At 32.6% G+C, this 16,831-nt stretch overlaps 2 protein-coding genes across 2 annotated transcripts; both read right to left on the bottom strand.

Annotated features, from left to right (window-relative positions):
- Positions 1-4,171: 4,171 nt before the first annotated feature.
- On the bottom strand, positions 4,172-7,528 carry LOC133172131 (uncharacterized). Its single transcript, XM_061306953.1, has 3 exons — positions 7,460-7,528; positions 6,529-6,625; positions 4,172-4,556 (listed from the first exon to the last, which is right to left on the bottom strand). The coding sequence occupies exons 1-3, from the start codon at positions 7,485-7,487 to the stop codon at positions 4,172-4,174; spliced, it is 510 nt and encodes a 169-aa protein (XP_061162937.1). The 5' UTR covers positions 7,488-7,528.
- Positions 7,529-9,327: 1,799 nt separating this feature from the next.
- LOC133172129 (uncharacterized) lies at positions 9,328-16,570 on the bottom strand. The gene is made up of 8 exons (XM_061306951.1): positions 16,498-16,570; positions 15,419-15,805; positions 15,150-15,332; positions 14,769-14,885; positions 14,499-14,693; positions 14,160-14,261; positions 13,534-13,624; positions 9,328-9,894 (listed from the first exon to the last, which is right to left on the bottom strand). Exons 1-8 carry the CDS (start codon positions 16,547-16,549, stop codon positions 9,558-9,560), a joined length of 1,464 nt encoding a protein of 487 aa, XP_061162935.1. The 5' UTR covers positions 16,550-16,570; the 3' UTR covers positions 9,328-9,557.
- Between the last annotated feature and the right edge of the window lie 261 nt (positions 16,571-16,831).

Below are 16,831 nucleotides of genomic sequence, written 5' to 3'. Positions count from 1 at the left end.
CTTCCAAGGGGAGATAATTACAAATTAGTGAAAAATTAATGGCATCTTTTAAAAATCTTCTTCTCAAGAACCACTGAGCCAGGAAAGATGAAACTCGTTTGGAATCATTCTCAGGCAGTGTAGATTCAATTTTGATAAAATCATGACCCCCAGGAGTAGGGTGGGGCTGCAATGGATGATCAAAGTTTTACAGAGGAATATATAGGAAAAATCTTTTAACATCTTCTCAAGAACAGCGAAGCCATAATTGGTCATATTTATATAGAAGCATCCTCAGGTGGTGTAGATTCAAGTTTGTTCAAATCATGACCCCCGGGGGTAGGGTGGGGCCACAATGGACGATCAAAGTTTTACATAGAAATATATATAGCAAAAATCTTCTCAAGAACAGCAAAGCCATGATTGGTTATTAACTATTGGGAAGTATCCTAAGGTAGTGTAGATTCATATTTGATAAAAATCATGACCCCCTGGTATATATAAATATCCCCTGGGGATATGTAGGGGTCACAATTGATGATTAAAGTTATGCATAGGAATACATAGGACATTTTTTTTTTTAAAATCTTGTTCTCAAGAAGAGCAAAGCTATGATTAGTCATATTTATATGGAAGCATCCTCAAATAGTGTAGATTCAGATTTGTTCAAATCATGACAACAGGGGATAGGGTGGGACTATAATGAAAGTTCAAACTCCTAGTGAAAAAAGTCACAATTAGTCAAAGAAATATGAAAGCATCTTTAGTTAGTGTAGATTCAATTTTGTTCAAATCATATCCCCCCTCTTTTTTAGGGGTAGGTTGGGACCACTTATGCATTAAAGCTTTTCAATACTGAACTGATTTTTGCTTTTTTCCTAGCCCGATGCTCAGGTGAGCGATGTGGCCCATGGACCTCTTGTTGTTTATATCATTTTAGTTTTATTTCTCCATTTTCATTCAGAGCTCATTTATCTTTCTAAATTAAAAAAAAAGAAATATACAAGCACGGGTTTTCAAGAAAGTTTTTTTGTAAATCTATACAAAATATGAAATCTTGGAATGATATTTGCTGCGTCTTTTAAAATATATATTTTAATACATTATAATATTTTGAATCTACACTACCCTAGGATACTTCCTAATAGTTAATAACCAATCATGGCTTTGCTGTTCTTGAGAAGATTTTCCTATATATATTTCTATGTAAAACTTTGATCGTCCATTGTGGCCCCACCCTACCCCCGGGGGTCATGATTTGAACAAACTTGAATCTACACCACCTGAGGATGCTTCTATATAAATATGACCAATTATGGCTTCGCTGTTCTTGAGAAGATGTTAAAAGATTTTTCCTATATATTCCTCTGTAAAACTTTGATCATCCATTGCAGCCCCACCCTACTCCTGGAGGTCATGATTTTATCAAAATTGAATCTACACTGCCTGAGAATGATTCCAAACGAGTTTCATCTTTCCTGGCTCAGTGGTTCTTGAGAAGAAGATTTTTAAAAGATGCCATTAATTTTTCACTAATTTGTAATTATCTCCCTTGGAAGAGAGCATGACCCTTCATTTGAACAAACTTGAATCCCCTTTATCCAAGGATACTCTGTGCCAAGTTTGTTTGAAATTGGTCGAGGAGTTCTGGAGAAGAAAATGGAATTGTGAAAAGTTTACAACGACAGTGACGACGACAACGACGACAGACAATGGACAAATTTCGATCAGAAAAGCTCACTTGAGTCTTTGGCCTGATATAAACAAAAATGTTTATACCCGTTACCATGGTAACATTCTTAGTTTGAATTTTTAAATCTTGATTACAAATGTATATATTTATGTATATTTTGTATCAGCAATGATTTTACATAAAATGTCCTGTAATCTTGATTCTGAGTATCAAAACAGTTGAAATTCCTACAGAGAATCTCCTAACTCTACATAGGTTACATTGGTTGCTATGTGCTCAGAATCGTTGCCATTGGAAAATCAAGTGAAAAATTAAATTTTATAAGATGCTAATTACATTGTAAAATTTGCCTAATCACAATTTTACAGCATGCTTTGAAGAATCCTTAACAACAGGTACATGAACATGCTAAAATTATTATTCTATGAAGTGTTGCTAGGGGGAAATTGCTGTTACCATGGAGATTACAAATTGTAAAACATTCCATAGCTTGCAGAGAGGTCTCAAAAATTTCAATTTATTGTAAAATTTGTTTTGAGTATTCAAAGATAACAAGGTATGTGTTTTATGACTTTAGCATTTTACATTTTTTCTCTTTTTATTCATCAAAGCATCCATTTTTGTTGCTAGGCAACGGATAGGAATGTTTAAAAATTATACGCTTCTGAATTCAAATTCTAAAAGACAAAATCCTCTGCTTTTATGTTATATACACAGGATGTCTGTATGAGGTCCATCACTGGAGTAATTAGGCATTGAATAATTCCAAAATTAAGGAAAATGCTGAGTCAGCAAAAAAGGAAAAACATGCATATATTCCCACATCTATTACAGATATATCTTTAAATCTTATTTCTATATTTTTGATTGTGAAATTTGTTAAGATCATTATCTTGAGAATAACAGCAATGAAAAAGAAATTCTTTTAGTATTTACATTTAATTTGAGCCTGAAAGATAAGAGATTTTTTAGTCCATCAAAGCTGAAAATCGGATGGTTGCTAGGGAAAATTCTTTACCCATGTTTCCATGGTAACCGTGAATCAAAACATTTTTCCTTTTGCATACATGGTTCATAAGGCAAAAGAAAACTTATGTGTGGAAAATCATCGAATTCTGAGAACCTTCATATATCACCCTTTGCATGATTTTTACACAGAACTGTACTTAAATCTTTCAAAGTCTCCAAAATAAAATTGTATCAAACAATAGGAATTCTATTTCTGTGTTCTTAATTAGGAAACATTGCAGATGTAACACAATACTAAATTCAGAAAAAAAAGTTTTTTTTCCTGATAAAGGTACTAGTATATCCTCAATTTTATGGCATATGGTTTTTGGACATTTTTCCTTGTTTCTCCAGGAAATGATTTGGTTTCCCACAAAAGAAAAATCCTCGAATGGGACGTAAAACAGCATACAATCAAACAATCAAAGGGTATACACTGTACATGTAGATGGGAATCCTCAATCTGGAATAAATTACGACGATTAAGTTCCATGCAATATTGACTTTACTGAAAACTTACTTGTATATTCCACAATTTAATCTTTAAACTTGCAACAATGATCTTAACTTGCGTTAAGGTTATGACACACTTTTAGCTCAAGAATAATTTTTGTTTGAAATTATAACATTAAAACCCCCCCAAACTTTTTCTAACAGTGACCTTGTACTTGCCGGAATGACCGTGGTTTTAAGGTCATGACCCATCTAAACAAAAGTAATACTTTTGTGAAGTATGACGTTTCAATGTTTATTCATTTCAAAGTTATACGAATACAAGTTACATGAATTTAACACTTTTTCTGCCAGTGACCTTAGACTTGCCAAAATAACCTCGCATTATTTAATGACCCTTAAGTCATAAACAATCTTGTGTCAAAAATTAACTTCCAATAAGCCTCCGTGTGAGAGAAATAGGTAGGACACAAATGAAACACTTTTTTCACGGTGACCTTGAAATTGCTTAAATGACCTTGGGTTATGATCAATACGTACCCTTAGATCATATGCAATATTTATGAGCCTCTAATGTTCTTCATTACAAGATACGGTCAGGGCAGGAATTAAATATTTTTTCCCATGAGTGACCTTGAACTTGTTAATTTGACCGTGATTCAAGGTCATGGCATATTTTCAGGTCATAATCAATCTTTGTTTGAAGTATGAGTTGGCAATGTTTCTCCATAAAGTTGTAGGCTGAACAAGAATTTTATACTTTATCTGCCAGTGACGTTGCCAGAATGGCCTTGTGTGAGGTCATGACAAACACAGGTCATAAACAATCTTTGTACATAGTATAAGATTCCAATAATTCTCCATTACAAAGTTATCGCCCGGCCGGAAAAGACTGAATGGACAGACTTCGTTTGCCGGTGGGAGGGGGTTATAAAATTTGAATACAGAAACTTCGACAGTATTTACTCTATTTATTCTAAATATAATATGCGACAATTATGTATGGAGTAATAATGTATGAAAATATTCTTTCTTGCTTCATATTTCCTCCAGCATCTGACTGACATTTCCAAGGTCATTAATATTTTCAAAAGGAAGACGACATCTTTCGTACACCACTTTGTCTTTTAAATCCGCTTGTAGTTTTGACAATAGAATCAACCTGTTTTTGATTGACAACTCGCTGTCTGATTTGCACTCTTTCCTTGTTCCGTCCGGCTGGACGATATCACCGATTAGCTTGACTGGATTTGTAATAGGAAGTGAGCTCGCTTCCGCTGCAGTCACGTGATTGATCGGATCAGTGTCTTTTATAGTGTCATTTTCATCACTTTTTTGGCAATTGTCTTTTTCAGTGAACTCTTCATTCGTCATGGGAAGTAAAATTGCTCTCATCAAACTCTGCAGCAACAGTATCTGTTGACTATAGAGTAGACGATTATAAAATATGTGTCCATATCTATAAACCATCTCAAATTTTGAGATAGGCCGCAATGCATTGTTTTTTTTTTAATAAATATATTTAAAAATAAGTTGAATAAAACAGGTGTACATGTACTACGATGTTTTTGATATATTCCTTTAAAATGCTCAACCCGTTTTATACTAAAGAGTAAATTTGATAAAGCTATTTATATTGTATATTGTTACAAAATACATGTATATGATAAACACAGGGAAGTGTAAGTTTCTCCTTTATCTAACCTCTTGTATCATGGTGTTACAAAACCAAACGTGTTGGCTTCATAAATTTTATGACAGAATGTTTATGGGTAAACTAAAGTTTCTTTTAAAAACAATTTCTATACCTAACTTGATATTCAATGACAAACAACCCACATGCTTATAATTTTTTTTTAGTATGTGTTGTATAAAAGACTTAACATGGCGTAATTATTGTCTCTTTTAAACTGTAAACATTTTTAACATCCTTTCGTAATCTTTACAGTGTTACTTGTTGAGATAGATAATAAAAATACGTATAACACGATAAACATATAGCCCTATTATGAAGTACAGTTAATGCTGTACTTAGTGTCAAACAATAATCTTTCATTCTAAATCAATACAATGGTCAACATTGATGAAGTAATGAAAAATAATTTAATATATTTGAGAATTGTTTATTTATAGAAATCATTACATTTACGAATTTTTTGACCAAGGATGTATTCAGAATTTCAAAAGAATCGACCTATAGGAAAGAACAATTTTCCGAAAACAGTCACATTTTAACATCAATGTTTATTAATTATTTTCTACCGTATATATGTCTGAATTTTTTGATTTTGCATGTTGAACCTAAATTTTATTATTCGCAACTTTAAACCTCCAAAGTTGGCTAAAACAGCATTTTCTCCGTTAAAGCACCGATTTTTGCACGAATTTTGGCCTTCAGGTCAGGTCTGTCCCTAATAAATCTATGATATTTTGATAGCTCGTGAACTAAGGAATAGGATTTTTTTAGGGGCATCCCTACCCTATAGGGTAGAAATTCACAATAAACAAATAAATAAATAAATAAATAAATAAATAAATAAATAAATAAATAAATAAATAATAACAAAAACTTTCAAAAAATATGGAAACCTGTTTGTGACAGCCTGGTTAATACTATACCATCTATTTTTCACAGGAAAATAGCCCAAATAGTATAACCTCCTTTAAAATCTCCCGGAAAAATCCGTATACAGTTTAGTATATAAATAATGGCCTAACAATTAGGATGAAAAACGTCAGTCAGCATTTGACTCAATGATAGGTTGTATGTGCTGACAAGGTCATTGTATCGACCATAAAACTTGCGAAATGATTACTCCAAACGAGAATGTTGATATCCTTATTTCATCAACTTGTTTGTCAATAGCTTGCCTCATTTTAGAAATTGTTCATACGTAGAGCGTGCTCTTGCGTATCAAATCAACTGTGAGACATAAACCCCATATGCAGGTGATAAGGGTATATAGCTACATACGTAAGGGAAGAAAGTTGAAGTCATCACGTTTATCATAAAGCTTTGTTGTTTGGTTACCATTAACGTCTTTTTCTAGCAAAATATCTAATTATGAAACAGATGTATCAGACTCTGTGGTATTTTCTATTTCAAGCTCACTGAGATACAACTGTATATCGAGTCGACATATGAATGGAAGTAACTATTGTTAATTGATAATACGTCGTCGATATATCTAAATGTCGAGGTGAAGGCCACCTCAAAGAATGTCATCATAACGATAACACAATATGGGTACTTTAAAGCAGGGAATATTACTTTACAGTTACCAGTACCTTAATTTTAAAAGCCTTTTTGGTACATTCTTGAATTGCACACCATTAATTGCTTTAAATTTGTTAAAGAACCTCTTTATGAAATCACTGGTCAGACTATTATTTACCGTATATACAAAGCTAGCGCTGCAATGGAAGCTATTATTGTCACACAGAAAAACATCTGGATTCCGGTTAACACCACCAATGCCGTCACATCTTTTCCTGTCAAAGGAATACATGAATATTTTATAAAATCTTTAGTCAGAATCAACCAAAGATAGCCTGTACACAGGTTTTAAAGTTAGTATAAACAAACAAATTTAAGGTAGTCCGATCCTCAGATTCTGAATATCAGCTTTTAAGTAGTTGAAAATGCTTACAAAATGTCTTTGATTTCACATATAGTAACGTGAATTTACCCATGGAATTTCTTCCAAGTTCATCATTATAGTTAATCATATTATATAGAGAATTATCAAATCTCAAATAAATTTTCAGGAAAGAAATGCGAATAAAAACACCAGCTATTCATTTTCTAATTGAAAATTGATCAACAAAAATAAATATGATTTAGGATAGAAAAATATAGGTATCCAAGCATTTGGTGAAAATTGCATCTTTTTTATGCTTAGTATTTTAGTTCTTCTTTTTACTTCAATTGTCATATAATACATATAGTGTAAAAAACTTGTCCTATCATTGCTAGGCATCACATATCACATCTTATTTCATACCATGCTAATAAACAGTGGTATCTAATGCTAGACTACAGGAAATCGATGTCTCTAAAAATGAATTCATTTTTTTCTTTTATGGGGTACAAATGTCAACTTTTTACAAGACTGTTTCTAAGATTGAGATTGTTTTTTGTTTTGTTTTTTTTTGTTTTGTTTGTTTGTTTGTTTGTTTTTTTAAGCTCAAATCATTTTTTCTGCTATATATATCGCAACTACCAAAGATTTTTATCAATGAACCTCATTGTAAAACATTCCAGGTTTACTTCTTTCGTCAAAAATTTAAGTCAAATAAACAAAAAAACCCACCATTTTAACTCACCTATATCCGTATCATTCATACATGACATTTCTATTGCTCGTCCAGATTAAAAAAACTTATCAAAGTCTGAAATGGAAAAATAAACAGAAAAGCACGAATTTGGTGATGATGTGTAAATAGATCAATCCTGGTGTACTTATTAAAATAAAGTGAATTAAAATGAAAGATAACAAATCTATTGTTTTGTTAAAGTTGAAGGTTCAGAAGAAAACTTTACAGCAAATCTGTAGTTGGTAATTAGGCAGGGTCAGATTAGAAAACCAATGTATTGTTGTCCAAAATAAATGTTTTAACATTGTAAAATGTAGATTAAATGTGGTTTTACTGGTATTCAGTATGACCAAATTGATGCACAACATGCTGACTAAACTGCTTTTTAAAAATCAGATTACGTGATTTTTCTTGTTTGCTTTTCAGCCTATGATTATCTGAATGATATTCAAGAGATCTCTTTAAAACTACTTACTAGAATTCAAATTATATATCTACTGGATTCTAATTGGGGGACGACAAGAGGAAGGGATTGTTTGGAAACCATTGGACTATATATATCCGAATCAATCTTAATTTGTTGAAATATTTACATTTTCTGTAAAGTAACTCCTTTTCTACATAATTATGTACATTTTTTCCGTATATCATAGCATTTATTTGACAATTATCCATCTGTTTTCTAAAAGCTATGTGCGTTCACCAAGCAAAATAGAATCAACCATCTTTCTGAATCCCTACAAATGCACTACCGGTGAGTAGACTAAAAAGGTAAAGCATTTAGTAATACAGTAAATGTTTAATACTAAAGGAAACATTTAAGCAAAAAGAAGAGTATGGTTAACCTAATCACATTACAATGATAGAGCTAAAAGTAATCTTGTAAAAAAAATAAAGTATTATGAAAAGATATATAAGATGGTGAAAAGCTACGTAGACTTTGAAATGTACAATTCATTTTACATTGGGTCTGCAATTTAATTTTTGGAAATGTTTAAGATGGTAATATTACATTTGATATTAATTCAGAGTACTTACATGCAGTTCCAAAACCATTTAGAAATTAACTTTTCATAACACGAGCGACTTTTCCGGGAAAATAAAATCACACACAAGTGCTTTATTTTGCAGATGCCACCGATCCTATTCTACACTTCCCGGAACAAGCACGGTTCTTCCAAAGGTCTTGGGCAAAGTGTGAGTTTCAAGTGTATTCGATAGTCACGCTCTGACATAGTCCTTTATGAATTCATTTGACACACGGAAAAATAATGAATAAAAACAACTTATTTAAAGATACAATATCACATGATATCCAATCTATTTCGATTTATTAATTAATTCAGGAAACAAGCATACATGAAGTATAGTTGTAGTTTTATAGATGGCCGTGAACCTTAATTTGAAAAGAATGATATGATCATAATCATAGCAATATTAGACACTTGAGATTGTGATTACATTGATACGTAATTTGCGGAGTTTTAGGAAATAAAGAGTTCTTGGAACATAACAGTTTCCTTGTATTACTTTTCAATTTTAGGACATCTATGACGTAATCTACAGCTTAAAATGCTTAAAATACAAAGGTAATTTAAGGTGTATCTATAAGTTGGTTTTGGTTACGACAACAACCTTTAGCATTTATAGCTGAAAGACCTACCAGCCAGAAAAGTTTATTTTAAAGCTGATTTTATTTAAGAATTGTGAGAAGATCAAATGTTAGAACCAAAATTAATAATAATGTGTAATAATAATATGTATTTCGTTCAAGCTTCCTCCAAAATGCTAGAAAACAAAAGACAATTTATAACAGTTTTTCTAAAGTAAAGTCATGTCACATTATAAATCTTAATGAAAGTAACATTGTCGGATGATGTCAAAGGTACTTTTTATTAATTGGTAAAGTCTCTTATTTTATTTTGGTGCATTTTTGAAGAAGATGCAGAAAAAAGAAGTAAAACAAGCCTATCTACAATAGAAATTCGTATGCTTGCTTGCAGCAATCAATCCTTTTCTTAACTAGACAAGTGCGTATGCTTGATGTGTACATTGAACATTCCATGATAATGATTAAATTGATGTGGTGAAACAAGATTAATTTTTTTCAGAAGCTTTTTTGCAATTCATAGATCCCATTATCACTCCCCAAGAGGAATCGGTCACTCCGCACATCCATAGAGTCAGCCATAGAAAACTCGACGTGTTTCTCTTTAGAACAAACATTTTCCTGAATCGGACTGCCTGTGTCGTATACAGGGTTACTGAGACGATTGGACTTTGGACGATTCAAGAACTGCAATGGAATTTCCTGATAGTTTCTTTCACTTTCGGTAATTTGAATGTGGCTTGTTTCCGTCGCTTTGGAGTGCTGCTCTTCACGTATACTTTCATTACTCTCTTCTAGTTTGTGAAGAATTGCCAACAGCAGATCTCTATCCTTTCTATAATAAATACGTGTATACCATTTTAGATTATTAGCAAAATATTTGAACCGAGCAATAATAGAATTACTCTGTTTTAGCTAGTGAGTAACTGAATGCACAAACATTTCATGAATGAAAGGACAATGCATTAGCATGGCATTACAATATGCCCCCCCCCCCCCACAAATTAAAAAAAAAAGACCATTGGGCCACATCGCTCACCTGGGAACTTTGGCCAGGAAAAAGCAGAAATCAGTTCAGTATTGAAAATGGGGAGGGGGGGGGGTGATTTGAACAATCTTGGATCTACACTACCTGAGGATGCTTCCATATTTCTTTGACTCTGCATGGCATATAGTTGATTTTTCAAGATTTTTTCCTTTACGTTTGATCTTCTATTGTGGCCTTGCCCTACCCCCAGGGTCATGTTTTGAACGAGCTTGAATCTACTCTTTGGGGGCCAGGACTTGAACAAATTTGAATTTACTTAACCTGAGGATGCTTCTTTATTAATATGACTAATTATGGCTTTGCTTTTCTTGAGAATAAGATTTTTTTAAAAGATTGTTCTTATGTATTCCTATGCAAAACTTTGATGGCCCATTGTGGCCGCACCCTAATTCCGGGGGTCATGATTTGAACAAATTTGAATCTACACTATATGACGATGTTTCCATATAAATATGACCAATCATGACTTTGTTGTTTTCGAGAAGAAGATTTTTAAAGATTTTTTCTATGTACACTGTATTCCTATATAACTTTGAACGCCCATTTTGGCCCCACCCCATGATTTGTACAAACTTTAATAATTTACACTACCTCAGGATGCTTCCATATAAATATGACCAATCATGGCTTTGTTATTGAGAAGAAGATTTTTAAAGATTTTTTTCCTTTGTATTCCTCAGTAAAAATTTGATGGCCCATTGTGGCCCCACCCTACCTCCTGGAGTCATGATTTGAACAAACCTGAATTTACACTATCTGTGGATGATTCCACATTAGTTTCATATTTTCTAGCCCAGAGGTGCTTGAGAAGAAGATTTTTAAGATACCCCTAGATTTTCTCCAATTCTTTATTATCCCCCTTGAAAGAGGGCGTGGCGCTTCATTTGAACAAACCTGAATTCCTTCACTCAAAGATGCTTTGTGGCAAATTTGGTTGAAATTGGCCCTGTGGTTCTTAGGAAGAAGTCGAAAATGTGAAAAGTTTACATATGGACGGACAAATGGACTACAGACAAAACGTAATCAGAAAAGCTTACTTGCGCTTTCATCTCCCCCCCCCCCCCCTCAGCTATTTGAGTTGAAGCACAGGAGTCGGCAGTTTTATCCATATAGCAACGTACATATAAACAACAACCAGTGAGCTTCGCGAGCGTAGCGACAGGAATGCAACGTGTTTTTGGTGAATTCTGCTCTGGCGCTTTATTTAATAAAACTAACAACAACACGCGGTATAATTTATGTCAGTCGATGTTTCTAACCTGATTTCTAGTCCGACTTGCCTCTCAATTGATGAACTAGACGCTTAAATCTAACGTTAACGACATCAATTATCACTTATCTATTATTTAAAAATAAAAGACGTAAAATTTCAAAGATTATACGTTAAATACATTTTTAATATATTCGATCAGTGCATATTATCTATTCAAGATATATTACTAAAGTCAGGTACTCCTCACACAATTGCTCCGACGAAAATAGTTCCATTCATGATCAGTAGATACAAGATTACAACAAATGTTAAGAATAATGATGTATATTTAATACGTTAAAGAAAACAAAATTAACGTAAAAAGATTTTAAGAAAATCATCTTTTCCCCGGAAAAGCAAATAAAAAGTTTTCATATTCCTACGCTCGCTGCCTCCTCAGTCTTTTTCCCGAAAATATATAGGTCATACTTCGATTGATAATGATAAATCTTTTCACCAGTTATATTACTGTCATTATTATTGTTCGTTCATTGCCTTATAATTTCTTTTGAATGGATATGTTAATCATTAACTGTGTGTTTTTTTTCTCTCTTTTAATGAATAACGGAATGGTTATTATGGTTAAACACCTGCAATCGTAACCTCTCGGCAAAGCAACGTAATGTTCCGAGCTCGTCTGAAAGGATCTTCGCACGTGTGTAGACCTAGGCTATTTGGTCTTGCAAGCACAGGTGTGTGCACCGTTTGCTAGAGACGCTTAGATCACGTAGACTGGGTATCAGTATTTGCTACGGAAATGAAGAAGTTTAGAACTATACACCAGTTTCATAAGAAGTGCAGGTTTTTTACTCAAGCCCTAAATTGGGCTAGAGGGGCTGAGTTATCTAAAACGAGACTAGGTCATCGATCTACTCAGTTTAAAAACACGAAAATATACTAAGTTTATCTTCAAAACATCTGTATATTCAAAATCTATATTAAGTGTTAAATGTCGGATTCTATCCTATGACGAAGGAATATTCAGTGATGCTCCATAGCCGCAACCGATCTCGCGCTTTCCTTTGCGTTTAACAACGGCCGTCAATGCATCTCTGGACAAGTTCATTGATTACAAGTTCATTCGTTCTAAAAGGTGACATGTTGACTATCTTTAACATCTGCCTATGGGTGATAGTAATTTAATAGCACAAAATTAAAAAAAATAAATTAAAATCTATCCTTGATAGATCTATAGTTTTGCTATTTAAAAAAAATGGGCTATCTTTCATAATCCATAACGGCTTGAACTTGATTTGAATTTTTTTTTACAGAAGATTATATCATTGGAAAGTTAGATGGTACACATGTAGCACAGGCCCATATAGTACGCGGGATTTTTTTCGGAGCCCCCCCCCCCCTTCACTTTGAAAACGTTGCTACAGGCCTGTAACATGCTATTTGGTTTAAATATTCCTGAAAATGAACGAGGTGTTAAATACATTTTTAAAATTATACGATTAATTATATTTAGTCTATGTTCTATGTGAAATTAAAACTATTTTTAGCGACTTTGTGATAGTCACTACATGCATCTACATCTAACGTTATATATGAACATGCAGTTTGTTTCCTAGTACATGCATATTTTATTCAACAAAAGATGTTGAAACTCAGTAGCCTAAATATTTTGTCGTTTTAGGATATTTATGGCACTTTTATTATGACTTTCTACAGCTTGAGTATCTCTGACGTTTTGTCAGTAAATACTTGTTTTTTTTATTAGAAATCATCTGAGCACAATGAAAATTCGAATAAATTAAAAGTCGAATATCTTGGATATGGGGTAACCCATATCTATTCTTGTTAAAATAACTTTCTTTAAAAAATCAACTCGAAATGCATCAGGAGCGAATGGTGTGACGTCACGCAGACCCTTACGGCGACAGATTCTTTTTGAGATGTCGTTAACATTAGATTTAAGGGTTGAGTACGGCAATTGAGAGGGTAATCGGACCAGAAATCAGGTTAGAAATATCGACCGACATAAATTATACAGCGTGTTGTTGTTAGTTTTATTAAATAAAGCGCCAGAGCGGAATTCACCAAAAACGCGTTGCATTCCTGTCGCTACGCTTTCGAAGCTCACTGGTTGGTGTTCACGTTATTTTATGGATAAAACTTCTACTGACTTCTATGGTTGAAGTTGAACATCCCTATGTACATATTTTTTTTACCTTCTCTGAATTACGGAAAGAAGAAGGAAAAAAATGACCAGTAAGATGACGGCAGTTAAAAAAAGGAAAAGGCTGGTAAAAAGGGCCTTATCTGAAATAGATATCAGAAAGTCTGTCATTTAGTTTACAATAAAGGGTTCTGGTAAGCTCCATATACATCAACTTTTATATAAACTAGATATTTATGGATTATTTATTTGACTTCATTTTTAGCATTTCTTACCATTATTTGTGTATATAATTTATAATAAAATATCAAACATGGTGTCAATGTAAGAACAAAATAAAAGTTTTATACATGTAATCAGTGTGTCCCTGTAATCAGTCCTGTATACATAATCAGTTTGTACGGGTAATAAGTTTTGGTTCTATAAAATTTCTCATGATTATGTCCTGCATTTGAAATTACAGATGAAACTTTCTCTTCGTAATGTAATGAACTTGTCATAATTTATAATTTCCAACTTTGAAAAAGCATTTCTTTTACCATGTGAAAAAATAACCTTTCATCGTTTCCTTTTTGATTTCAAAATCTGCCGTCAAATTAGAGATAGAAAAATCTCCACCTAAAAAAATGACAAGTCGAAAGAAACATTACAGGTTAGTTAAATACTGATAAACTGAACTGTTTAGTAAATTTGGGTGGTTGCCGTTATCTGTAGATGTTTGTGTTGCCTTCTGTGAAGCCATCGATGATTTGACAGTGTCTGTTCCTGTTAGAAGAATTTCTGTACAAAAAAGTGACAAATAAAAAAAAAATCAAGGATCGAATGTTTTATACGGATAAAAATGCCAATAATCAACCATTTTGTGGACTAAACTACGTAAATTCCCACATAAAGAACAATTTAACAAAATTTGACAAATGTCAAATGTATGTGTACTCATTATAATATGTTGTTTATTTTGAACATATTTCATTTACAATTTATCATTTGTATCGGAAAACAGTTTTATCAACTTACGACTTGTATGTGTTTCCATTGTGGAAGGCAAAGATGGTCTGTCCACATCTGTTACATTTGGTCCTATTGAGCTATGTCTCAGCATTTGTTCTCCTTTCTGATGTGTTTCTACACTGGTTAATGGCGTAGAAGTAGGATCCTGATCCTGAAGAGTGCTCATCGACTTTAACTCCTCGCAGTGAATTGTCATGTTTCCTAAAAAGCAAAGAGTTAAAACAATACAATATCAGTCATTTCATTAATTCTTAGATGGAAAAATAAAATTTTTACCTAATACTTTAATCAGTATACGACTTGCTGCAGATCTTCCCTGTATATGAATGAGCAACTTCTTAGTAATCACTTGAACTTCTACTCCATAGAGACTAACACTAGAGTGTTGGTGCTCTGAAGCATTGAAACAAAAATTAAAGAAAAATGTTAATTTATGTATATGGTAAACTTAAATTGATAAATGTTAATAAATATTAATTGCATACCGGTATTAAATGTGACATAAAACTTATTGAAACACACTCTCGTCGTGACTTAGTTGATAAATTAAACGTAAACAATAAGACTCTTATTTTCTTACATTAAGGACGACTTCTATAGATAAAGAAAATATCAAACTCTTAACGAATATACAAATATTCATGGCGTATTTCTTACGAAACAAACGTCTACTTTCATTATAGATGAGCACTTCAGCCATGTCTGTCTGTAAAATATTGACACGTGATATGTCACCAATGATGTCACACGAACAGCTACCCCAGTCGCCAGATAACTGTAGATAAACATGGGGACTTCTGCTGTCATTTCTGTTGGTGCACATATCGATAACTTGGTAATCTATAAAATAGAGTTGTATATTAATTAACAGAAAAGTAGAAGACTGTCTAGAAATGTAGAAATTGTGTTCTCATCTTTACCATTACCTTGAATACATTCATAATCAATGCTTTGTCGAAACGAGGCTTTCTTTAATTCTGATGGGTTTGATTGGCTGCATAATTTGCGAAGATCTGCCTCAGTGTCTTTAAAGTATTGAGCACTCACATTGCACTGAATTTTACCATTGCAATCACTGACAGCTGCCGAAAAAGCGGAGTTGTTTTGGCCTAGTTTTTGGTTGATAGGAAGTTTAGCGCCACAATAAAGGGCATCTGTCTCTTGACATCCAAAGAACATGTCAGAGTTTGATAACTTTTGAAATCCATCCTCAATAATATGATGTTTGATATAAATTGTATGATTTTTGGAGCATTGGAATTGAAAACCGTTCCAATCCTGTGTTCTTTTGCACTGAGTGTTCCGTAAAGAACCTTATAAAGAAATATAACATTTTTATATGAATCATCTGCAGATTGTTGACACTACAAAACAAGACACTGCTTGGTGCTTTGGTGGTTTTGATCAAAGATGTGCCATGAGATCATTGATATAAATGATAATACAATTGAAATATGTGATAAAGAAAACTTAATAAAATTGGATTATGTAGTGATAATAGAACATGTGGTGTTTTAATTCTTGCATTAAGTGTTCCTTAACGAACCTTATATATATATATATATATATATATATATATATATATATATATATATATATATATATATATATATATATATATATATATATATATATATCCTTTTTAGCTCATCTGAGCCGAAGACTCAAGTGAGCTTTTCTGATCAAAGAATGTCCGGCGTCCGTCTGTCGTCTGTAAACTTTTTACATTTTCGACATCATCTCAAGATATGACATATATAAATGTCCAATTCAAGGCCACAGCAAGAGAGCTTCTTTTTCACGTTGAAGTTTTTGAATGTATTCTGCTTTCATATGAATACAAAATACAGATTTGCTTTCACAGTGTTATACCATTTGTTTGATATGATGTGAACAAATTGAAGTATGTAAGCATTACTGTAAATAGTCTTTTAAGAGAATACCTTTGTCATTGTAAAAGATGTACAATAATTCCCTAAAGTATTTAATAAAGAGAAAAAATTACCTTGAACATCTAGGATGAAAAGGAATATAATGATTCCTACGGCATGATACATCCTTTTATTTATCAAATGGGTGGAATTATCAAAAGCAAGATTATGAGAAATTAAACATTGCAGAAAGCGTATTTTTTTCATACAAGAATGTGAGTCATTCATAAATAACAATTTTATTTCTTCCTTGTGAAGTGAGGAGGATTTTAAACTACAGATCTTCCTGATTGAAATAGTTAATAACTAGGACTTGTTTCTGAATCAAATCAAATCATTGTGGAACTCAGTATAAATAAATTTAGAATCAATTGTCAAAGTGCTAGAAATACAAAAATATACAAAGAG

Source organism: Saccostrea echinata, unplaced genomic scaffold, assembly GCF_033153115.1.
Source record: "Saccostrea echinata isolate AGI-Se365-2 ecotype Australia unplaced genomic scaffold, CSIRO_AGI_Sech_v1 ptg000054l, whole genome shotgun sequence".
Taxonomy (NCBI): domain Eukaryota; kingdom Metazoa; phylum Mollusca; class Bivalvia; order Ostreida; family Ostreidae; genus Saccostrea; species Saccostrea echinata.
This window is presented reverse-complemented; position numbering and strand designations above follow the sequence as displayed.

What these genes read in the sequence shown, in the direction of transcription:
- LOC133172131 (XM_061306953.1), bottom strand. Translation starts at nt 7,487, where the DNA reads ATGTCATGTATGAATGATACGGATATAG. An exon ending in TATGAATGATACGGATATAG is followed by an intron (nt 6,626 to 7,459) that starts GTGAGTTAAAAT and finishes TTCCTTTGACAG; the next exon opens with GAAAAGATGTGACGGCATTG. An exon ending in GCGCTAGCTTTGTATATACG is followed by an intron (nt 4,557 to 6,528) that starts GTAAATAATAGT and finishes TCTACTCTATAG; the next exon opens with TCAACAGATACTGTTGCTGC.
- LOC133172129 (XM_061306951.1), bottom strand. Translation starts at nt 16,549, where the DNA reads ATGTATCATGCCGTAGGAATCATTATATTCCTTTTCATCCTAGATGTT. An exon ending in TTTCATCCTAGATGTTCAAG is followed by an intron (nt 15,806 to 16,497) that starts GTAATTTTTTCT and finishes TTTCTTTATAAG; the next exon opens with GTTCTTTACGGAACACTCAG. An exon ending in TGAAAGTAGACGTTTGTTTC is followed by an intron (nt 14,886 to 15,149) that starts GTAAGAAATACG and finishes TCAATGCTTCAG; the next exon opens with AGCACCAACACTCTAGTGTT.